At 53.8% G+C, this 23,989-nt stretch overlaps 1 protein-coding gene across 7 annotated transcripts in view; it reads right to left on the bottom strand.

The window, feature by feature from the left end:
- The window catches only part of LOC144784933 (exocyst complex component 1-like), a 1,012,560-nt gene that overhangs the window by 205,345 nt on the left and 783,226 nt on the right, over positions 1-23,989 (bottom strand). For all 7 annotated transcript variants that reach the window (XM_078664046.1, XM_078664044.1, XM_078664045.1 and 4 more), the window contains one exon: positions 5,454-5,556. In XM_078664046.1, the coding sequence (XP_078520172.1) occupies positions 5,454-5,556 (103 nt within the window). The remainder of the gene's footprint in view (positions 1-5,453; positions 5,557-23,989) is intronic.

Raw genomic sequence — 23,989 nt, 5'->3', positions numbered from 1 at the left:
GGTCCTAGCTTAGCACAGAGGGGGGTACGCACCTAGCACAGGAGGGTCCTAGCTTAACACAGAGGGTACGCACCTAGCACATGAGGGTCCTAGCTTAGCACAGAGGAGGGTACGCACCTAGCACATGAGGGTCCTAGCTTAGCACAGATGAGGGTACGCACCTAGCCCATGAGGGTCCTAGCTTAGCACAGAGGGGGGTACGCACCTAGCACATGAGGGTCCTAGCTTAGCACAGCGGAGGGTACGCACCCAGCACATGAGGGTCCTAGCTTAACACAGAGGGTACGCACCTAGCACATGAGGGTCTTAGCTTAGCACAGAGGAGGGTACGCACCTAGCACATGAGGGTCCTAGCTTAGCACAGAGGAGGGTACGCACCTAGCACATGAGGGTCCTAGCTTAGCACAGATGAGGGTACGCACCTGGCACATGAGGGTCCTAGCTTAGCACAGATGAGGGTAGGCACCTAGCACATGAGGGTCCTAGCTTAGCACAGAGGGTACGCACCTAGCACATGAGGGTCCTAGCTTAGCACAGAGGAGGGTATGCACCTAGCACATGAGGGTCCTAGCTTAGCACAGAGGAGGGTATGCACCCAGCACATGAGGGTCCTAGTTTAGCACAGAGGAGGGTACGCACCCAGCACATGAGGATCCTAGCTTAGCACAGAGGAGGGTACGCACCTAGCACATGAGGGTCCTAGCTTAGCACAGATGAGGGTACGCACCTAGCACATGAGGGTCCTAGCTTAGCACAGATGAGGGTACGCACCCAGCACATGAGGGTCCTAGCTTAGCACAGAGGACGGTATGCACCTACCACATGAGGGTCCTAGCTTAGCACAGAGGAGGGTACGCACCTAGCCCATGAGGGTCCTAGCTTAGCACAGAGGGTACGCACCTAGCACATGAGGGTCCTAGCTTAGCACAGAGGGTACGCACCTAGCACACGAGGGTCCTAGCTTAGCACAGAGGAGGGTACGCACCTAGCACATGAGGGTCCTGGCTTAGCACAGATGGTACGCACCCAGCACATGAGGGTCCTAGCTTAGCACAGCGGTGGGTACGCACCTAGCACATGAGGGTCCTAGCTTAGAACAGAGGAGGGTATGCACCTAGCACATGAGGGTCCTAGCTTAGCACAGAGGAGGGTATGCACCCAGCACATGAGGGTCCTAGCTTAGCACAGCGGAGGGTACGCACCTAGCACATGAGGGTCCTAGCTTAGCACAGAGGAGGGTACGCACGCAGCACATGAGGGTCCTAGCTTAGCACAGAGGGTACGCACCTAGCACATGAGGGTCCTAGCTTAGCACAGAGGGTACGCACCTAGCACATGAGGGTCCTAGCTTAGCACAGAGGGTACGCACCTAGCACAGGAGGGTCCTAGCTTAGCACAGCGGAGGGTACGCACCTAGCACATGAGGGTCCTAGCTTAGCACAGAGGAGGGTACGCACGCAGCACATGAGGGTCCTAGCTTAGCACAGAGGAGGGTAGCACCTAGCACATGAGGGTCCTAGCTTAGCACAGAGGAGGGTACGCACCCAGCACATGAGGGTCCTAGCTTAGCACAGAGGAGGGTACGCACCTAGCACATGAGGGTCCTACCTTAGCACAGAGGAGGGTACGCACCTAGCACATGAGGGTCCTAGCTTAGCACAGAGGGTACGCACCAGCACATGAGGGTCCTAGCTTAGCACAGCGGTGGGTATGCACCTAGCACATGAGGGTCCTAGCTTAGCACAGAGGAGGGTACGCACCCAGCACATGAGGGTCCTAGCTTAGCACAGAGGAGGGTACGCACCCAGCACATGAGGGCCCTAGCTTAGCACAGAGGAGGGTACGCACCTAGCACATGAGGGTCCTAGCTTAGCACAGCGGAGGGTACGCACCTAGCACATGAGGGTCCTGGCTTAGCACAGCGGAGGGTACGCGCCTGGCACATGAGGGTCCTGGCTTAGCACAGAGGACGGTATGCACCTAGCACATGAGGGTCCTAGCTTAGAACAGAGGGGGGTACGCAACTAGCACATGAGGGTCCTAGCTTAGCACAGAGGAGGGTATGCACCTAGCACATGAGGGTCCTAGCTTAGCACAGAGGAGGGTATGCACCCAGCACATGAGGGTCCTAGTTTAGCACAGAGGAGGGTACGCACCCAGCACATGAGGATCCTAGCTTAGCACAGAGGAGGGTGCGCACCTAGCACATGAGGGTCCTAGCTTAGCACAGATGAGGGTACGCACCTAGCACATGAGGGTCCTAGCTTAGCACAGATGAGGGTACGCACCCAGCACATGAGGGTCCTAGCTTAGCACAGAGGACGGTATGCACCTACCACATGAGGGTCCTAGCTTAGCACAGAGGAGGGTACGCACCTAGCCCATGAGGGTCCTAGCTTAGCACAGAGGGTACGCACCTAGCACATGAGGGTCCTAGCTTAGCACAGAGGGTACGCACCTAGCACACGAGGGTCCTAGCTTAGCACAGAGGAGGGTACGCACCTAGCACATGAGGGTCCTGGCTTAGCACAGATGGTACGCACCCAGCACATGAGCGTCCTAGCTTAGCACAGCGGTGGGTACGCACCTAGCACATGAGGGTCCTAGCTTAGAACAGAGGAGGGTATGCACCTAGCACATGAGGGTCCTAGCTTAGCACAGAGGAGGGTATGCACCCAGCACAGAAGGGTCCTAGCTTAGCACAGCGGAGGGTACGCACCTAGCACATGAGGGTCCTAGCTTAGCACAGAGGAGGGTACGCACGCAGCACATGAGGGTCCTAGCTTAGCACAGAGGGTACGCACCTAGCACATGAGGGTCCTAGCTTAGCACAGAGGGTACGCACCTAGCACATGAGGGTCCTAGCTTAGCACAGAGGGTACGCACCTAGCACAGGAGGGTCCTAGCTTAGCACAGCGGAGGGTACGCACCTAGCACATGAGGGTCCTAGCTTAGCACAGAGGAGGGTACGCACGCAGCACATGAGGGTCCTAGCTTAGCACAGCGGTGGGTACGCACCTAGCACATGAGGGTCCTAGCTTAGCACAGAGGGTACGCACCAGCACATGAGGGTCCTAGCTTAGCACAGCGGTGGGTACGCACCTAGCACATGAGGGTCCTAGCTTAGAACAGAGGAGGGTATGCACCTAGCACATGAGGGTCCTAGCTTAGCACAGAGGAGGGTATGCACCCAGCACATGAGGGTCCTAGCTTAGCACAGCGGAGGGTACGCACCTAGCACATGAGGGTCCTAGCTTAGCACAGAGGAGGGTACGCACGCAGCACATGAGGGTCCTAGCTTAGCACAGAGGGTACGCACCTAGCACATGAGGGTCCTAGCTTAGCACAGAGGGTACGCACCTAGTACATGAGGGTCCTAGCTTAGTACAGAGGGTACGCACCTAGCACAGGAGGGTCCTAGCTTAGCACAGCGGAGGGTACGCACCTAGCACATGAGGGTCCTAGCTTAGCACAGAGGAGGGTACGCACGCAGCACATGAGGGTCCTAGCTTAGCACAGAGGAGGGTAGCACCTAGCACATGAGGGTCCTAGCTTAGCACAGAGGAGGGTACGCACCCAGCACATGAGGGTCCTAGCTTAGCACAGAGGAGGGTACGCACCTAGCACATGAGGGTCCTAGCTTAGCACAGAGGAGGGTACGCACCCAGCACATGAGGGTCCTAGCTTAGCACGGAGGAGGGTACGCACCCAGCACATGAGGGCCCTAGCTTAGCACAGCGGAGGGTACGCACCTAGCACATGAGGGTCCTAGCTTAGCACAGAGGGGGGTACGCACCTAGCCCATGAGGGTCCTAGTTTAGCACAGAGGGTACGCACCCAGCACATGAGGGTCCTAGCTTAATACAGAGGGTACGCACCAGCACGAGGGTCCTAGCTTAGCACAGCGGAGGGTACGCACCTAGCACATGAGGGTCCTGGCTTAGCACAGCGGAGGGTACGCGCCTGGCACATGAGGGTCCTGGCTTAGCACAGCGGAGGGTACGCGCCTGGCACATGAGGGTCCTAGCTTAGCACAGCGGAGGGTACGCACCGAGCACATGAGGGTCCTAGCTTAGCACAGAGGAGGGTACGCACCTAGCACATGAGGGTCCTAGCTTAGCACAGAGGGTACGCACCCAGCACATGAGGGTCCTAGCTTAGCACAGAGGAGGGTTAGCACCTAGCACATGAGGGTCCTAGCTTAGCACAGAGGGTACGCACCCAGCACATGAGGGTCCTAGCTTAGCACAGAGGAGGGTACGCACCTAGCACATGAGGGTCCTAGCTTAGCACAGAGGGTACGCACCCAGCACATGAGGGTCCTAGCTTAGCACAGAGGAGGGTTCGCACCTAGCACATGAGGGTCCTAGCTTAGCACAGAGGAGGGTACGCACCCAGCACATGAGGGTCCTAGCTTAGCACAGAGGAGGGTACGCACCGAGCACATGAGGGTCCTAGCTTAGCACAGAGGGTACGCACCTAGCACATGAGGGTCCTAGCTTAGCACAGAGGGTACGCACCCAGCACATGAGGGTCCTAGCTTAATACAGAGGGTACGCACCAGCACGAGGGTCCTAGCTTAGCACAGCGGAGGGTACGCACCTAGCACATGAGGGTCCTGGCTTAGCACAGCGGAGGGTACGCGCCTGGCACATGAGGGTCCTAGCTTAGCACAGAGGAGGGTACGCACCTAGCACATGAGGGTCCTAGCTTAGCACAGAGGGGGGTACGCACCTAGCACATGAGGGTCCTGGCTTAGCACAGCGGAGGGTACGCGCCTGGCACATGAGGGTCCTGGCTTAGCACAGCGGAGGGTACGCACCTAGCACATGAGGTTCCTGGCTTAGCACAGCGGAGGGTACGCGCCTGGCACATGAGGGTCCTAGCTTAGCACAGAGGAGGGTACGCACCTAGCACATGAGGGTCCTAGCTTAGCACAGAGGGGGGTACGCACCTAGCACATGAGGGTCCTGGCTTAGCACAGCGGAGGGTACGCGCCTGGCACATGAGGGTCCTGGCTTAGCACAGCGGAGGGTACGCACCTAGCACATTAGGGTCCTGGCTTAGCACAGCGGAGGGTACGCGCCTGGCACATGAGGGTCCTAGCTTAGCACAGAGGAGGGTACGCACCTAGCACATGAGGGTCCTAGCTTAGCACAGAGGGGGGTACGCACCTAGCACATGAGGGTCCTGGCTTAGCACAGCGGAGGGTACGCGCCTGGCACATGAGGGTCCTGGCTTAGCACAGCGGAGGGTACGCACCTAGCACATGAGGGTCCTGGCTTAGCACAGCGGAGGGTACGCACCTGGCACATGAGGGTCCTGGCTTAGCACAGAAGAGGGAACTCAGCACTCTGTGGGCATTCACTCAGCACACAGAGGAGTGCTCACTGAATACAGGGTATTAGTTTAGCACACTGGTGGGTGCACGGTTGGCACACTGCGGTACTCACTGAATCTCCGGCCTTCCTTGGGCTTGGTCAACAGACTTTTGGCAACTTCAAAGAACGCCTTGATTTCCCGCTCGTACAGCTGGCTGAGACTGAGTATGTACACCTGTCAGGAAGGAAGACAGATGGACAGGGTGGGTCATGAAACTGAGCGAGTCTAGTCTGATTCACAGAACCTATGGGGGGCTTTAGATGCTAGAAACACACATATCCAGACAGCAGGAGCTCACACAGACACGGGGACACTTCCAGATAGTCAGGGCATGCGCAGAGGACGTCTCCCCACTTTGTCAGATACCTATTTTCAGGGTATCGTCAGCCCCTCATGACTGGACACGCAGATAGATTTTTTTCAAGTCAGGACAGGAAATGAACTCATTGCTGTCAGAACCCCTTCCCGAGGGCCACGTGCAAGCGTGAGCTACCAGGCACAACCGTGGGTTTTGAGGTATTTTACTGCTGATGTACGTACCCCGAGTCCTCAATAACTGGACCAATCACTAGCCCTTCCAGCGCGTGGCCCTCAGTGATAGCGTGGGCTCAGCAGTCCCAGGTGTCTCAGGGAGAGATAAGCACTAGGCAACACAGGCTTAAAAAATGAACCTACAAACAGTAGCAGCAATAAATAGTTTGTCCAGTCAAATAAAAGCATTTACTAACAAGCATTGAAAATGCAATAGGTCTCGCAATAGAAGAGTTTGACATTTTTCGTTTTGCAAATGGATGAGTGACACCTATAGCATTTGGAATGCAACATGTTTTGTATTTACGTGACTTATATGGCAGCTCTGGTCGTTATGCTACATCTCTAGATAGTTTTATCTTTCGCAAATGTGACACCTATTGTAACACAATATGTGTTGTGAGGGTGAGTGAGGGTGAGGGGTTGAGGGTGAGGGGTTGAGGGTGAGTGAGGGTGAGGGGTTGAGGGTGAGGTGTTGAGGGTGAGTGAGGGTGAGGTGTTGAGGGTGAGTGAGGGTGAGGGGTTGAGGGTGAGTGAGGGTGAGGGGTTGAGGGTGAGTGAGGGTGAGGGTGAGTGAGTGTGAGGGGTTGAGGGTGAGTGAGGGTGAGGGTGAGTGAGGGTGAGGGGTTGAGGGTGAGTGAGGGTGAGGGTGAGGCTGAGGGGTTGAGGGTGAGTGAGGGTGAGTGAGAGTGAGGGTGAGTGAGGGATTGAGGGTGAAGGGTTGAGGGTGGGTGAGGGTGAGGGGTTGAGGGTGAGTGAGGGTGAGGGGTTGAGGGTGAGTGTGGGTGAGGGTGAGTGAGGGTGAGGTGTTGAGGGTGAGTGAGGGTGAGGGGTTGAGGGTGAGTGAGTGTGAGGGGTTGAGGGTGAGTGAGGGTGAGGGTGAGTGAGGGTGAGGGGTTGAGGGTGAGTGAGGGTGAGGGTGAGGCTGAGGGGTTGAGGGTGAGTGAGGGTGAGTGAGAGTGAGGGTGAGTGAGGGGTTGAGGGTGAAGGGTTGAGGGTGGGTGAGGGTGAGGGGTTGAGGGTGAGTGAGGGTGAGTGTGGGTGAGGGTGAGTGAGTGACACCTATAGCATTTGGAATGCAACATGTTTTGTATTTACGTGACTTATATGGCAGCTCTGGTCGTTATGCTACATCTCTAGATAGTTTTATCTTTCGCAAATGTGACACCTATTGTAACACAATATGTGTTGTGAGGGTGAGTGAGGGTGAGGGGTTGAGGGTGAGGGGTTGAGGGTGAGTGAGGGTGAGGGGTTGAGGGTGAGGTGTTGAGGGTGAGTGAGGGTGAGGTGTTGAGGGTGAGTGAGGGTGAGGGGTTGAGGGTGAGTGAGGGTGAGGGGTTGAGGGTGAGTGAGGGTGAGGGTGAGTGAGTGTGAGGGGTTGAGGGTGAGTGAGGGTGAGGGTGAGTGAGGGTGAGGGGTTGAGGGTGAGTGAGGGTGAGGCTGAGGGGTTGAGGGTGAGTGAGGGTGAGTGAGAGTGAGGGTGAGTGAGGGGTTGAGGGTGAAGGGTTGAGGGTGGGTGAGGGTGAGGGGTTGAGGGTGAGTGAGGGTGAGGGGTTGAGGGTGAGTGTGGGTGAGGGTGAGTGAGGGTGAGGTGTTGAGGGTGAGTGAGGGTGAGGGGTTGAGGGTGAGGGTGAGTGAGTGTGAGGGGTTGAGGGTGAGTGAGGGTGAGGGTGAGTGAGGGTGAGGGGTTGAGGGTGAGTGAGGGTGAGGGTGAGGCTGAGGGGTTGAGGGTGAGTGAGGGTGAGTGAGAGTGAGGGTGAGTGAGGGGTTGAGGGTGAAGGGTTGAGGGTGGGTGAGGGTGAGGGGTTGAGGGTGAGTGAGGGTGAGTGTGGGTGAGGGTGAGTGAGGGTGAGGGTGAGTGAGGGTGAGGGTGAGTGAGGGTGAGTGAGGGTGAGGGTGAGTGAGGGTGAGTGAGGGTGAGGGGTTGAGGGTGAGTGAGGGTGAGTGAGGGTGAGGGGTTGAGGGTGAGTGAGGGTGAGGGGTTGAGGGTGAGTGAGGGTGAGGCGTTGAGGGTGAGTGAGGGTGAGGGTGAGTGTGGGTGAGGGTGAGTGAGGGTGAGTGAGGGTGAGTGAGGGTGAGGGTGAGTGAGGGTGAGTGAGGGTGAGGAGTTGAGGGTGAGTGAGGGTGAGTGAGGGTGAGTGAGGGTGAGGGGTTGAGGGTGAGTGAGGGTGAGGGGTTGAGGGTGAGTGAGAGTGAGGGTGAGTGAGTGTGAGGGGTTGAGGGTGAGTGAGGGTGAGGGTGAGTGATGGTGAGGGGTTGAGGGTGAGTGAGGGTGAGGGTGAGGCTGAGGGGTTGAGGGTGAGTGAGGGTGAGTGAGAGTGAGGGTGAGTGAGGGGTTGAGGGTGAAGGGTTGAGGGTGGGTGAGGGTGAGGGGTTGAGGGTGAGTGAGGGTGAGGGGTTGAGGGGTTGAGGGTGAGTGAGGGTGAGGCGTTGAGGGTGAGTGAGGGTGAGTGTGGGTGAGGGTGAGTGAGGGTGAGGGTGAGTGAGGGTGAGTGAGGGTGAGGGGTTGAGGGTGAGTGAGGGTGAGTGAGGGTGAGTGAGGGTGAGGGGTTGAGGGTGAGTGAGGGTGAGGGGTTGAGGGTGAGTGAGGGTGAGGGTGAGGGGTTGAGGGTGAGTGAGGGTGAGGGTAAGGGTGAGGCTGAGGGGTTGAGGGTGAGTGAGGGTGAGTGAGAGTGAGGGTGAGTGAGGGGTTGAGGGTGAAGGGTTGAGGGTGGGTGAGGGTGAGGGGTTGAGGGTGAGTGAGGGTGAGGGGTTGAGGGGTTGAGGGTGAGTGAGGGTGAGGCGTTGAGGGTGAGTGAGGGTGAGGGTGAGTGTGGGTGAGGGTGAGTGAGGGTGAGGATGAGTGAGGGTGAGTGAGGGTGAGTGAGGGTGAGGGTGAGTGAGGGTGAGTGAGGGTGAGGGGTTGAGGGTGAGTGAGGGTGAGTGAGGGTGAGGGGTTGAGGGTGAGTGAGGGTGAGTGAGAGTGAGGGTGAGTGAGGGGTTGAGGGTGAAGGGTTGAGGGTGGGTGAGGGGTTGAGGGTGAGTGAGGGTGAGGGGTTGAGGGGTTGAGGGTGAGTGAGGGTGAGGCGTTGAGGGTGAGTGAGGGTGAGTGTGGGTGAGGGTGAGTGAGGGTGAGTGAGGGTGAGTGAGGGTGAGGGGTTGAGGGTGAGTGAGGGTGAGTGAGGGTGAGGGGTTGAGGGTGAGTGAGGGTGAGGGGTTGAGGGTGAGTGAGGGTGAGGGTGAGGGTGAGGGGTTGAGGGTGAGTGAGGGTGAGGGTGAGGCTGAGGGGTTGAGGGTGAGTGAGGGTGAGTGAGAGTGAGGGTGAGTGAGGGGTTGAGGGTGAAGGGTTGGGGGTGGGTGAGGGTGAGGGGTTGAGGGTGAGTGAGGGTGAGGGGTTGAGGGTGAGTGTGGGTGAGGGTGAGTGAGGGTGAGGTGTTGAGGGTGAGTGAGGGTGAGGGGTTGAGGGTGAGTGAGGGTGAGTGAGTGTGAGGGGTTGAGGGTGAGTGAGGGTGAGGGTGAGTGAGGATGAGGGGTTGAGGGTGAGTGAGGGTGAGGGTGAGGCTGAGGGGTTGAGGGTGAGTGAGGGTGAGTGAGAGTGAGGGTGAGTGAGGGGTTGAGGGTGAAGGGTTGAGGGTGGGTGAGGGTGAGGGGTTGAGGGTGAGTGAGGGTGAGGGGTTGAGGGTGAGTGAGGGTGAGGCGTTGAGGGTGAGTGAGGGTGAGGGTGAGTGTGGGTGAGGGTGAGTGAGGGTGAGGGTGAGGGAGGGTGAGTGAGGGTGAGTGAGGGTGAGTGAGGGTGAGGGGTTGAGGGTGAGTGAGGGTGAGTGAGGGTGAGGGGTTGAGGGTGAGTGAGGGTGAGGGGTTGAGGGTGAGTGAGGGTGAGGGTGAGTGAGTGTGAGGGGTTGAGGGTGAGTGAGGGTGAGGGTGAGTGAGGGTGAGGGGTTGAGGGTGAGTGAGGGTGAGGGTGAGGGTGAGGCTGAGGGGTTGAGGGTGAGTGAGAGTGAGGGTGAGTGAGGGGTTGAGGGTGAAGGGTTGAGGGTGGGTGAGGGTGAGGGGTTGAGGGTGAGTGAGGGTGAGGGGTTGAGGGTGAGTGAGGGTGAGGCGTTGAGGGTGAGTGAGGGTGAGGGTGAGTGTGGGTGAGGGTGAGTGAGGGTGAGGGTGAGTGAGGGTGAGTGAGGGTGAGGGTGAGTGAGGGTGAGTGAGGGTGAGGGGTTGAGGGTGAGTGAGGGTGAGTGAGGGTGAGTGAGGGTGAGGGGTTGAGGGTGAGTGAGGGTGAGGGGTTGAGTGTGAGTGAGGGTGAGGGTGAGGGTGAGGGGTTGAGGGTGAGTGAGGGTGAGGGTGGGTGGGGGTGGGTGAGGGTGGGTGAGGGGTTGAGGGTGAGTGAGGGTGAGGGTGAGGGTGAGGGGTTGAGGGTGAGTGAGGGTGAGGGTGGGTGGGGGTGGGTGAGGGTGGGTGAGGGTGAGGGGTTGAGGGTGAGTGAGGGTGAGGGTGGGTGAGGGTGGGTGAGGGTGAGTGAGGGTGAGGGGTTGAGGGTGAGGGGTTGAGGGTGAGTGAGGGTGAGGTGTTGAGGGTGAGTGAGGGTGACAGCGTTTCTTTTCAAAGGCAACCGAAGTGCAAACACAAGTGGATCCCTGCCCCTCACACGATGGTTTTTAGGGTACAAATGTACAACGGCCGCCTGTGGGTCCTCGCCGGGTTTCCGAGAGGCAGGAAATACCGTTTGCATTCTTAAATTGCGAAGTTGTAGTGGGGGAGGGGGGGCGGTAAGAAAAAGACGACCTCGAACTCCAGGTCCCAACAATCCAACACACACTCTCCGTTTAATGCAATATAATGGTGCCGAGAGACCTGGAAGGCGCGGGTCCTGCTGGCAGAGGTTGCACTGCGGCTGCGCAGCTTCAACACCTCCAAAGCACCGAAAATGACTGCTTCAATTCTACTGTGATGACTTACATGTGGTTTGGTGGCGCAGAGATTAAGCTGTAATTGATTTAAAAGCCGTACTGATTAACGAAAAGAAAGTGATTTTTTTAGGGGCAGAAGACAGTCATGGAAAACTGACATTAGGAGAGACTGTGGTTAGGGGTGTGTTATGGTAAGTGGGGAACACCGTAAACAGTTTCAGAATCCCACCCACTGTATTCAGAGAGAACCACGGGGCCGGGAGGGGTGGGGGAGTCGCGCTTACTATCACACACCCGGAGCATGCACAGAGCAAGAAGTGGGCAGGCGTCCCATTAGCTGACCTCCGTGTGACCTTCACCACATGCTGTCTATTACTACAAACGTAAGGGAGGGAGGGGGTGCCCTGTCATACACACTGAAGACAAGCCAGTGTGCCTTAATCATATAGGCCTTTAAACACAACACTGCAGGCCCCCCAAAGGAAAAAGACTGAAAAGCTGGTAATGCAAAAAAAAAAAAACAAGACGGAGGGCATTGCTGTGGGGAGGGGGTGGAGGAGAAATGCACACGGCGGGCAGGGGAGGGGGTGGAGCGGGGAGAGCGGCATGTGGGTGTGAAGAAGCCGTGGCCTTTGAAGTGAAGCTAAGCTTCACTTCAAAAGGTGTCGGAGGAATGCGGCTGAGGGAACAGACGGCGATTGCGGCTGAGGGAACTGATGTGCACGCGCTTTTAAGCTCAATGCACATGCGCATTGAGCTTAAAAGTCACGGGCACTGCAAGGAATCGCCACGATTCCTTGCTTGTTAGTTAAAGAGTGGTTAAGCCGCAATAGTCTCGCAAGCTCGATGCGCATGCGCATCGACAGGCGAGACCTAAAAACGGAGCAGTAAATACACAAAGCATGTCCGCCACACGAAGTAATCCACCCAGCTCGCCCATGAGCGTCGCCCTTCCAACTCTGAAGGTCTGCGCCCTTTCGCGGTCACTTCCCTGGTGACGTAGCAGCCTCCTCAGTCTCCAAATGACCTGTTTCAAGGTTGGATGTCCTTACCAGCTCTACCGCCAATCGGTAAGTGTTTCTACTGGTCCCCCCTCTCCTGGTCACATAGGCTTAGGTGAGGGTGAGGTATGCCCAGATGTGGGTCCCGTGCTCTCCATTCCACTGGAGCTATCCTGGCTGAAGAGGCGTGAAAGCCCGAAACCGGTCCTAGGATGCTTGTTTCCAGTCCAGGAAGGACCTGGCCTGGTAGTTCGGGTTGGACTGTTCCCGTGGGGCACAGGGTCAAGACTGGTTTGCATATGGCTGGGTTCAAACTGGAATGGCGAGGTGAGCAAAAAGAAACGATGGATTTAGACCTAGATCTCTGTACTGGGGTGAATGTATGACATTGTTCTGCATTCTGTCCATCAATTGGTCTTTCTACACATAGGCACAGGGGTCACTGATGTGTCCTTTCAATTAATTAACTACTGAGTAGAAAAAAATTAATATTTCATTTACAGTAATAAAACCACAAAGATAAAATGCAAGATACCCATAACAATAATAAAAGATCTAAATGAATGAATAATGACAGCAATCCTGCCATTTGACCACAGTAGTACTTAAAGGTACAAATAGTTAATCAACACACAGGCTCTCATTACGATGTCAAGCAGACATGTGTCTGCCCGACTCAGTTTTTTTTTTTTTTTTTTTTTTTTATTTAGAATTTTTTTTATTGGCATACAAAAGAAGGTCGTACAAAAATATATATATACAGGTCTGAGTACAATGGTACAACTATGACAGTCCGTTCGTGGCAGCGCGATTGTTCTCCCTCCACTGGAGGAGAAAAGAAAGAAGAAGAGGAGAGGAGAGGGGGGGGGTGCGCACGTTATTGTCCTTTATTGTCCTTTATTGGGTCTTCCTCAGGAGCTCGTCGAGCGGGTCCCACATGTGCAGCTTGGCTTTATGTTCTTTTGAGAAAGTGCCTGTAATGTTGTCGGCTCCTCTCAGGAAGGTGACCCAGTTGATCCATGTTTTGAAGTTTGCTTTGGCTGTGTTTTTCCAGTTCGTTAGGATTATTTTAAGGGCTGCTGTGAGGAGTAGGTCTAGGAGTTCTCTCTCTTCTCTACTTTTTAGGTTCGCTGTTAGGTGCTCAGTCGCCAGGCTGACGAAGCTGATTTCCAGATCTGTTTTGAGCATATCGTTCAAGAAAGTGTTGATTTGTGCCCAGAACTTCTTGACTTTCACGCAGGTGAAGATGAGGTGTTCGAGGGTGCCTTCCTCTTTCTAGCAGTTCCAGCATTTGTCTGAGTCTGCGATGCCGACCTTGTGGAGTTTGGATGGCGTCCAGTAGGCGCTGTGGAGTAGCCAATATTTTGTTTGCGCTAGCTGTGGGGTAATTTTGTTTGTTGTCGCTGAGCTCCACATTTTTGCTCGCTCCGTTTCATTCAGTTGCCTGCCCAGGAGCGTCTCCCATGTGTTAGTAGCTTTTTTGTTCTGCGCCAGCTTGGATGGGCTCAGGAGCTTATAGATCTTTGCCGTTTGGTGACCTGTTGAGTTGAGGAGCTGCAGGTACTTGATGATTCCCGGCTCTCCTCCGCCTAGGTTGGCCTTTGTTATTGCTGTCTTAATTTTTAGGAAGTTATAGAACTCTTGGTTCGGGAGGTCATGTAGCTGCTGTAGGTTCTGGAACGTCAGCGGTCTTTGCCTGGTCTCCGTTTGGCTGGGTGTGCTGATGCCTTTCCCGATCCACGTGTCGTTATGCAATGTCGCTCCCTGGTAGGTCACTTTAGTGTTGAACCAGATGGATTCCCATGCTGTGCCTTTCAGTTTCTGCGCCATGTGCCTGTCCACTTTCAGCAGGGCGTCTCTCGTGTGTTTTAGTATGGCGCTGGCTTTCAGTGGGTGCCGGTTCGCGGTTAGGAGTGCTATTGGCTTGAGCCCTCCCAGGATGTCCTGCTCGACCTCTAGCCATACTGGCATGTACGTTTGTGTGGCATCTACCCAGGCGATACCCTGTCTCGCCAGACATGCCGTCTGGTATGTCTTGAAGTTCGCCAGGTTAAGGCCTCCGAGGTCTCTTGACAGTCTTAGTTTTTGTAGGCTTATCCTTGGTTTCTTGTTTTTCCATAGAAAGATATTTATGAGTTGGTCCAGTTTTTTGTGGAATATCTCTGTCATTGGGAGTGGTAGCATTGTTAGCGTGTAGTTTATTACCGGTGTTATCATCATTTTGATCGTTTCAATGCGTCCCCACCAGCTGATGTACTTTGGTGACCATAACTCCAGCCTCTCTTTTATCTTCTTCAGCGTGAGGTCTTCGTTGTGTTGCAGCGTTGACGTGAGGTCTCTCCCAAAGTGGAGCCCTAGATATTTCAGTGGTTTCGTCTGCCATGCCAGGCCGGATTCGCCTACGACTTCTCTTGTGGTGTGGACATTCATTGGCTTACACTCCGATTTCTCCTTATTGAGTTTGTAGCCTGAGGCTTCTGCGTATTCACCTATTGTGGCCATCAGAGCTTTTATTGACGTGGAGGGGTTTGCTGTTGTGATTAGGATGTCGTCGGCGTATGCCGCTAGTTTGACGGTCTTCTTCTTGAGCTTTAAGCCTGTTATCTCTGTGTTGTCCCTGATTCTGGCTAGCAGGGGTTCTAGAGCGAGCAGGAAGAGTCCGGGGGAGAGGGGGCATCCTTGTCTGGTGCCTCTGCCCAGCGTGAGCGTTTCGGATGCGCTCCCGTTTACCACTATTTTTGCTTTCGGTTTGTTGTAGAGGGCCATGACCATTGCCGTGTACTTCCCGCCTAGGCCAAAGGCTCCCATGCAATTACCCAGGAAGGGCCACGAAACTCTGTCGAAGGCTTTCTCCGCATCCAGCGCTATCATGACCGCCTGTTCGTTGCTACTTGCTGTGTGGTTGATCAGGTGGCACAGTAGCCTTGTGTTGTCCTGCGACAATCTGTTTTTTATGTATCCCACTTGTGAGGTATGGATGATGTTTGGCAGGATCCTGTTTAGTCTGTTGGCTAAGACCTTTGCGTAGATCTTGCAGTCGACGTTTATTAGCGATATTGGTCTGTAGTTCTGGGGATATTGTGGGTCTTTCCCCTCCTTGGGAATTATGGTGATGTTGGCTTCGCACATGGACTCCGTCATCTTCCCGTTCTGGAAGCATGTGGAATATGTTTGTGCCATCAGTGTCTTAATGTGTTCGCTGAAGGTTTTGTAGAATGTTGCAGAGTAGCCATCCGCTCCTGGCGCTTTGTTCCGTTTCAGTTGGCATATGGCTGCCTCAATCTCTTCTTCCGATATGTCGGCTTCGAGCGACTCCCTCTCCGTCTCCTTTAGTTTCGGCAGATTGGTTTTACTGAGTAGATCTCGTCCTGCATCTTTGCTTAGGGTTTGATCTTCAGTGTACAGTTCTTGGTAGAATTGTCTGAAGACCTCTAGTATTCCTTTGTTCGTTGTTTGGGATGTGTTCGTGCGATCAGTTATTGCTGCTATCGTGTGTTGCCTTTGTTTTGCCTTTAAGTAGGACGCCAGCTGCTTCCCTGCTTTGTTTGCTGCGCATAGGTTGACTGACTTGAACTTCGTCAGCCAGGAACCCGCTCTTTCGCTTAGGATCTTGTTCAGCTCGTATTTCCTTTTTGTGAGCAGGGTGAGCGTGTTTTTGTCCGTTATGTTTGCGCAGTGACCTCTCTCCAGTGCAGTTATTTCCTCCTCGAGCTCAAGGATTTTCTTGTTTCTTCCTCTGTTCATCCTGGCTTTGATGTTTATCAGTTTCCCCCTTAGTGTCGCTTTGAGGGCGTCCCATACGGTGTCTTTCCCTACTTCGCCATTGTCGTTGTGTCCGAGGTATTCTTTGATTGTGGCTTCAATTTCTTTGACGTTCTCTCCGTTCTGGAGGATGTCATCGTTCAGCCTCCACCTCCTCGTTGGGGTTTCGTTGTGTTTCCCACTTAGAGTGAGTGTTATGTGAGCGTGGTCCGAGACGGTGATTGGGGCTATCTCCGTTTCCTCTATGAGGTGCGTGTGTGTGTTGGACATCAGTATGTAGTCAATCCTGCTGTAGGAGTTATGTGGGTGTGAGTAGAAAGTGTACTCTCGCGCTGTCGGGTGTTGGAGCCTCCACGGGTCTGCCAGTTGTTGTTTAGCGCATAGGTCTTTCAGGGTGTTGTTGTTATTGTTGGAGTTATGGCTTGGTCTGTTTGGGTGTCTGTCTGTTGCCTGGTCCATTGTCTTGTTCATGTCCCCAGCTGTGATCAGGAGGTCGTCTTGGGGGAGGTCTGATAGTTTGCTGTCCACTCCCTGCCAGAATTGCTTGTCTTCCGAGTTAGGACCATAGATATTGACCATGTGGATTGTGTCGCTTCCTCTCTGGATGCTTGCTATGAGCATGCGGCCATCTTCGTCAGTGTCCACTGCTAGTGTTGTTAGGTTGGCCTTCTTGCTCAGGATGATTATGACTCCTCTTTTCTTCCCTTTTGCCGGCGAGCAGAGTACCTCCCCTATCCATCTAGCTTTGAGTAGTTTCGCCTCATCTTTTGAGAGCTTGGTCTCTTGGAGCATGTATACATCTCCCTTTAGTTTGGACAAGTAGTCCAGGATTTTCCTGCGTTTGACCGGGTGGTTCAGTCCTTTAACGTTCATGGACACTATCTTCAGGTCAGTGGACAGGCCCGCTCTTGTTGGGTCTGTCATGGTGGTTTGGTTGCATCGCTTGTGCTTTGCGTTCTGCGGCCCCCCCCGGGGCGTTGGATGGGAATAGAGAGATAGAGAAAGTATAGGGTGCCTGTGGAGAAAGGCAACATTCTAGGTCCTTTGTTCATAACACAAACGGCGGCTCTGCCATGTACTGTCTTGTCCGCCGTCTTCACTCCCCCCCCTAGCCCGACCCCCTCCCCCCCTCCGCCCTCCCCCCCATCAGTAGTAAACCGGGTGTGCGACAGCAAGGGTCCTCACACTCCCTCCCCCCCCAAGTTCTTCCTGAGTCTTTAGTGTTAGCCGACCCTCCGCCCTCGCGGTTGCTTAAAAGAAAAAGGATATGGTCGTCGGTGTCTTGCCTGTTCTTCCCGTGGACGCGGTGGCCTTGCTGAGGTAGGTATGGTTGTTCTTGCTGTGCGATTGCTCGCGGCATATTGTTCGTGTCTCGGTGGCTGTGGTCTATCTTGTTTTGTGACTGTCTGAGGTAGGATGTTGTTGTTGTTGAGGTAGGTTGTTGTTGTCAATGTCAGAGTGTCCATGCATCGTTGCGCATGCTTGTTACTCCAAGCCTAATGTTCGTTGTGATCACAGTCTCGGTGGCTGCGGTTGTTCTTGTATATGGTTGTCTGAGGCAGATTGTTAGGTTCCGAGTCTCGGAGCTTGGTTGCACATGCGTGCTACTTCAAACATTCCTTCTTATTCGCCTCCTTCGTGTGTTTCGTCAGAGGATGCCCTTCTCTTTGCCCCAGGGCTCGGTAGCTCCATCTCTTCTGGTTCCGGACCTTGTAGGTATCGGTGTAGGTCGTTGGGGTCATCGAAGATTCTGCTTCCGTGCTTATCTGTCACTTTCATCTTGGATGGACCTGCAAATGTGAATGCAATGTTCTTTTTTCGCAGATGTTCCCTTTGGGCTAGGAAGCCTTTCCTCACCTCGACTGTTAGTTTGGAGAAGTCTTGGGTGATGGTTACTTTGCTTCCGTTTATCATCATCGGACGGCCTTTCCTGGCTACCGCAAATATCGCCTCTGTTTGATTTTCTCTTAGTGGTTTGCATATTATGGGTCTGGGGGCGTTGCTGTTCATTTGCTTCCTGGCCGGTATGCGGTACGCTTTGGTGATCTCCAGCGGTTTGTCGAAGGTGAGTCCCGTTATTTTAGGTATTAAGGCCTTCAGCATCAGGGCGCATGCTCCCGGTGTATCTTCTTCCTCTTCGGGCACTCCCAGGAGTCTTATGTTCCCCTTGCGGCTCCTGTCCTCTTGCTCCGCCATGGCCTTTTGTAGTGCCGTTGTTCTCTTTATCACAAGCCCCATGTCCTTATGTGTTATGTTTGCGTTGTCTTCCAGCATGCCTATTCGCTTCTCTGCCTTGTCAATTCTGCCATTGGCTCTGCTTTGCTCGGCTCTGATTGCTATTAGCTCCATCTGAATGCTGTCTACTGTTTTTTTCGTGGCTTTTGCCAGCTCGTACCCTTCTGTTATTTTCTTCAGGAGCATGTCCAGCGTTATTGTGCCATCCCCATGGTTGTTGCGCTCTTTGCCCGGAGAGGGCGGTGTCTCATTCTTGCTTTTCTTCAAGTCGTTAGCCCCTTGTTTCCCGTCCCTGCCTGCCATGGCTTCGGTCCCTCTTTTGGCCTGGTTGAACTTGGGCCTCCCTTCTGTTGGCGGCTGTCTTTTTGCAGCTTTGTCTCCTCTTTTTCCCTCTTTGTCCTTCTGGGTGCTTATCGACGTTATGGGGTCGTCTCTGAACCTAGGTGGCCACTTGACCACTCTGGTTTTAGTCCTATGCTCCGCCAGCCTCCTGCGCTGTGCTTTTGCTCTGGTGGTACCCCTCACTGTTTCCGCTCCGCAACTCGCCGCTGTCTGCCTGTGCTTGTTTCTCACTACGCCGCTTGCTGTTCCTCAGGATGGCCACCTGGAGCTTCTCTTCTGTCTTAAGATGTCTTAAGATGGCCGCTATTGTTGTTGTTGTGGAGCCCACAGCCTGTGTCTGCCACTTTCTAGTTTCCGTGTTTTGCGCCTTGTTGCGCCTTTTTTTTTTCCGCTAGAGGGGTCGCCGCTCTTGCCTTGTCACTGCGCTGGTCCTCCACCTGCCTCTTACTGCTTCGACCAGGCTGCCCCGCGAGCTTGCGCCCTGCTCCTTGCTGCTGCCTCCGTCTGCCTGCTTTGGCCGCTGTTCCGCTGCGGGATGCTACAGCAAGATGGCCGCTCCGTGCTTCTCCTCCTCTACAAAGATGGCCGCTTTGTCGATGTCTTCACTGCTGCCGCCACCTGTGGTGTGCGTAACTGGTTACCCCTTAGTTCTCCGCTGCCATCGGAAATAGCGAGTTTGCCGCTCTGACCTGCTCGCACTGTTTGTCGGGCTGTCTATCGCCAGGGGTGTTCCGCTGTGAGGTGCTTTAGCTTTAGCAAGATGGCCGCCCCGTGCTTACTCCCCCTCTACAAAGATGGCTGCCTTGTTGTTGTCTTCCCTGCTGCCGTTGCAGCTGCCGCTTCCCGGGCTGCGTGTAATGACTGCCCTCTTTGGCCTTCGTCAGAAATTGTGAGTCTGTGAGAGAAACGGCCCGCTCGTTCGTTGCGCTGACCTGCTTGCGCTGTTCGCTGAGCCGGTACTCACTTGCTTGGTCGCTGCGTCCCGCGGTTGTGCTGCCCGCTCCGGTAGCTCGCCGTGGCTGCCTCTCTCTCCCTCCTTCCTGAGACGGGGGGGGGGGCGGGGTGCCGGGGCGGACCGGGTATTGCGTACTGGGTGGGTCTGCCTGTCGCTTGCGCGGCTTGCTGTCTTCCCGGTCTTCTGACTCACGCCGCCATCTTGGGATCGTTCCTCTCTCCCCCTGGCCGTTCGTCTTCTCCCCGCCGTCACCTCGTTCTTGGTTCTTTTTAGTCGCAGAGCTTCTCATGGGGTGCCGGTTTGGTTCCCTCACACCTCCTTTGCTTTTGGCTCCGTTTCTCTCACGTTGGACTATGATGCGCGCCGCTCGTTAAACTTGGGGGTCGGGAGCTCCGGACTTAGGTCTCCTGCCTCCTTGCCATCCAAGCCACGCCCCCTGTTTTCACTGCCCGACTCAGTTTTGATGAGGGAACCGCCCGACCATGGTTCGGTGATTCCGCACACCGAATTAGGATGCAACTGCTCATGGTGCGGTCACAAACTTCCATTTTTTAATGGAACTTGTGCAGCGGGCCGAACCGCCCGCACCACAAGCTCCCATTGAAAAATTGAAGTTTGTGTACGGATGTACGTTGTTACAACGCATGTTGTAACAACGCATGCCTTTACCACGCAAGTCTTACAACGCAAGTCGTTACAACGACTTGCGTTGGAGGGCGTGGATTTAGGAATCTTATAATTTTATATTCCAACACCAGTCCCCGTAACAGTAGGGAAGGTGTTGGAATATAAAATTGCAAGATTCCTTATCCCACAGCGCCATCAAGCGCAAGTCGTAGTAACGACTTGGGTTGTAATAGCTGCGGGGTAAAGGCACTGCGGTGTAAAAACCGCGTCGTAAACGATGTTCCCCTTGTGTACATCCCTGCACCATGTGATAATCAACTCACAGTGTCTACCACACTGTGCAGCGATGTTGAGGGTGGGCACCATAGGTGCCCCCTAGGGCCTCAACCAGAGGGTGAGGGAGGAACGGGGCCCTGTAAGGGGCCCCCAAAGGCACTATCTGACAGCATTCCATGTGGACAGAAAGGAAAGGAGGTTTGGAAGAAAGAGCCTGGAGCTCACTCACTTTCCTGGCAGAGGTGATGGCAACCAGGAATGCAGTCTTAAGGGTAAGAAGACAAAAAGGACATGTATGAAGTGGCTTGAAGGGAGCGCACATAAGAAAGGTTAGAACCAGGTTCAAGTCCCACTGAGGCATCATGAAAGGAACAGAAGGGAACATATGAGTGATGCCCTTCAAAAACCTATTTACAACCGGGGACTTGAACAAAGAGGGCTGATCAGGGAGCCTTAAGAAGGCGGAAATGGCAGAAAGATAGCCTTCGATAGTGCCCAGAGCAGAACCCTGCTGGGCACGAGAGAAAAGAAAGAAGAGAACCTCAGAATGAGGGGCAGAGAGTGGATCCACTGCCTTTGCTGTGCACCATGCCACAAACCGGTTCCACCTGCAGGCGTATACCCTTTTTGTGGAGGGACGCCTGGCTGCCAGAATCACATCACAGACTTCAGGAGGCAAGTCAAATGGCCTCAACTGTCGCCGCTCAATCTCCACGCATGGAGGTGGAGGCTGGACAGGTTTGGGTAGGGGACCGTCCCCTTCTGCTGCGACAGAAGGTCCTCCTGAAGAGGTAGACGAATCGGAGGATCGACTGACATGCTGAGTAGCTCGGGATACCAGTATCTTGGTGCCCAGTCCGGAGCCACAAGGATAACTTGGGCCCGGTCGCGCCTGATCTTCTTCGGCACCCTGGGCAGAAGTGGTATAGGCGGAAAGGCGTACAACAGACCGCAGCTCCACTCGCGACGAAAAGCGTCGCCGAGCAAGTGCCGCATTGGAAATTCCAACGAGCAGAACTGAGGACATTGCGCGTTCTCTTCTGTGGCGAATAGATCTAACCAAGGCTCTCCCCATTGCTGAAAGAGGACTTGCGCCACGTCCGAGTTCAGACGCCATTCGTGATCCATCATGCACCGACGGCTGAGTTTGTCCGCCCTGGCGTTCAGGGACCCTGCCAGGTGTTGAACCACCAGGGTCACGCCCCGATGTTCCAGCCACTGCCAGAGGCGCAGAGCCTCCTGGCATAGGGTCCACGACCCCACCCCGCCCTGTTTGTTGCAGTACCACATGGCGGTGGTGTTGTCCGTGAACACCTGCACTACACTCCCCCGGACAGAGGGGAGGAATGCCTTCAGTGCAAGCCTGATTGCCCGCAGCTCCAGAAGGTTGATGTGGAGCTGGGACTCCGCCGGAGCCAGAGGCCTCTGATCTCCGCCTCTCCCATGTGGCCCCCCCAGCCCTGGAGAGACGCGTCCATCACAACTATGTGCTCCGGTTGGGGAAGGGAGAGGGATCTGCCGCTGACCCAATCGCGGTCCTCGAGCCACCACTGCAACTGTCTTGTATTGCCCTCCGAGATCAAGACATGGTCGGACAAGTTGCCCAGATGCTCGGCCCACTGAAACTTCAGGTCCCACTGCAGAGCCCGCATCCGCCACCTGGCGTGATGCACCAGAAGGATGCAGGAGGCCATCAGTACCCAGAAGACGCAGCGTCAACCTGACCGAGACTCGGGATAACGGCTGAAAGATCGGAATCAGAGCCTGAATATCCCAAACCCGCTGTTCGGGAGGATAACCCCAAAAACTGCGCCGAGTCTAGAACCGCTCCGATGAAGAGGTGCTTCTGAGAGGGGCACAGGTGTGACTTCGGCACATTGATGGAGAACCCCAGCTGGTGCAGGAGGCCGACCGTAGTCTGGAGGTGGCTGACGACTGCCTGGGGCGAGTCCGCCTTCAACAACCAGTCGTCGAGGTAGGGGAAGACTGAAACCCCTAATCTGCGCAGATGAGCTGTGACCACCGCCATCACCTTCGTGAACACCCGTGGGGCAATGGTAAGGCCGAAGGGGAGCACGGTAAACTGAAAGTGCTCGTGGCCCACCGTGAACCGCAGGTAGCGCTGGTGGGCCGGTAGGATGGGGATGTGGAAGTACGCATCCTGCAAGTCCAATGCTACCATCCAGTCTCCTGGGTCAAGGGCAGCTAAGACCTGAGCCAAAGTCAGCAACTAGAACTTCTCCTTCCGGAGGAAGCCGTTGACATTTCTGAGGTCCAAGATTCTGCGTAGGCCCTCTTTGACCTTCTTGGGAACAAGAAAGTAGTGGGAATAGCAACCACACCCTACTTCTGGCCCAGGAATGCGCTTGATGGCCCCCTTGGCCAAGAGGGCCATAACTTTCTCCTGCAAAAGTTGCAAGTGATCCCCTGACACGCGGTGGCACTGCGGTGGCATGGCTGGAGGAGACGCCTCGAAGGGGAGGGTATAATGACAGAATAGGGCAACCCAATATTCCCACGGAACTGGGTATAATCAATAACATAAACAAAAAAGTTCCTGAAGGAATTATTTCAAATTATTTAACAACTTGTATAGATGTCATAGAAATGAACATAATTCAATAAACAACCGGAGATTGTGTTTATATGATCAGTGAATTTATATAACGACATAAGATATATACACAAATATATCCTATTCAATCAGCATAGGTAAACATCCATATGACAATTCATGAGTGGCAACTCAAACAAAAAAACTGCTACTTCAATTCTTCGTATGAGCAGTAATGATTGACACTTTTGCAAGTTATATGGACAATATATACATTTTATGCCATATATACATTATTTACCAACTATATACATTTGTACAATACATAGTCTGATGGTGTTCACAAAACAGTGTCAATTCGTCGACGTTTCGGTCTCACACTTCGCAATTAAACGAGACCATCATCAGGACAAACGTTGCACCATGAATCTACAGTAAAACAACATATTATAAAATCAGTAATCTCCTTATTGTGTGCTATGTACCGTCTGCCCACACCAAATATGGTGCCCAAAAAGTGGAAACTATTCTGACTTTTCACTTGTGAGTATTGTTGGAAGAGGTGAAGTTTTATTCCATTAGATGTGTTCACTTGGTAAACGATATAGGTCATTTGCACTCCCCTTGACCACTCAGAGTAGATCGTGCGTGGTAGTAGTCTAAGTGTATAGTTGTACATATGTATATAGACACTGTATATAGTTTTCCACATAGTTTTCCACTTTTTGGGCACCATCCGACTATGTATTGTACAAATGTATATAGTTGGTAAAAAATGTATATATGGCATAAATTGTATGGAACGCTCATAAGAGATGCAAAGATGGGTGTTGGGGGAAAGGGCAAAAATTTAAGGATTCACGCGATAAAAGTATCGCCACTTTCCGTCCGAAAACGGACGCTAAAGCGGCGATAATTTTATCTCTGGGGCTTGATGATATGCCCCCAATTGTTGTGTAAAACCGACTGAGTAAATGCAACACTGTTGTCGATGTAGAGCAGCTTGGCCTGAATTTGGACTGATTTAAGGGTAGTAAATTCTGTTTTAAATCCATCCATCTGGATTGTTCATTAGAAATTCATCAAAAACATTCTACTCCGCATTTAGCAGGGCGAAGAGACAATACATTTTTGGGATCCTCAGATCGATCTTTTTTGTATATCAGATGCATTAATGCCCCTTTCCAAAACTAAGGAATTTGGCCGGTATCCAGAATATTTAAGAATACATTCAGGAGCAGTGTTCTCCAAAGATCAGAGTCTGATTTTGAAACTTTCATGTGGACCCCGTATGGGCCACGCTAGAAACAGGGGCCTTTGTAATGAATGAGATTATTTCGTTTTTTGAGGTTTCAAGTGTGGAGTTTACATACTTGAGGGGAACAAATACGTCAGATGGATTATTTGCATAAAAATTGCTAATATATGTTTCCCACTTTTCATA

This window comes from Lissotriton helveticus, chromosome 10 (genome assembly GCF_964261635.1).
Source record: "Lissotriton helveticus chromosome 10, aLisHel1.1, whole genome shotgun sequence".
In the NCBI taxonomy this organism is placed as follows: Eukaryota; Metazoa; Chordata; class Amphibia; order Caudata; family Salamandridae; genus Lissotriton; species Lissotriton helveticus.
This window is presented reverse-complemented; position numbering and strand designations above follow the sequence as displayed.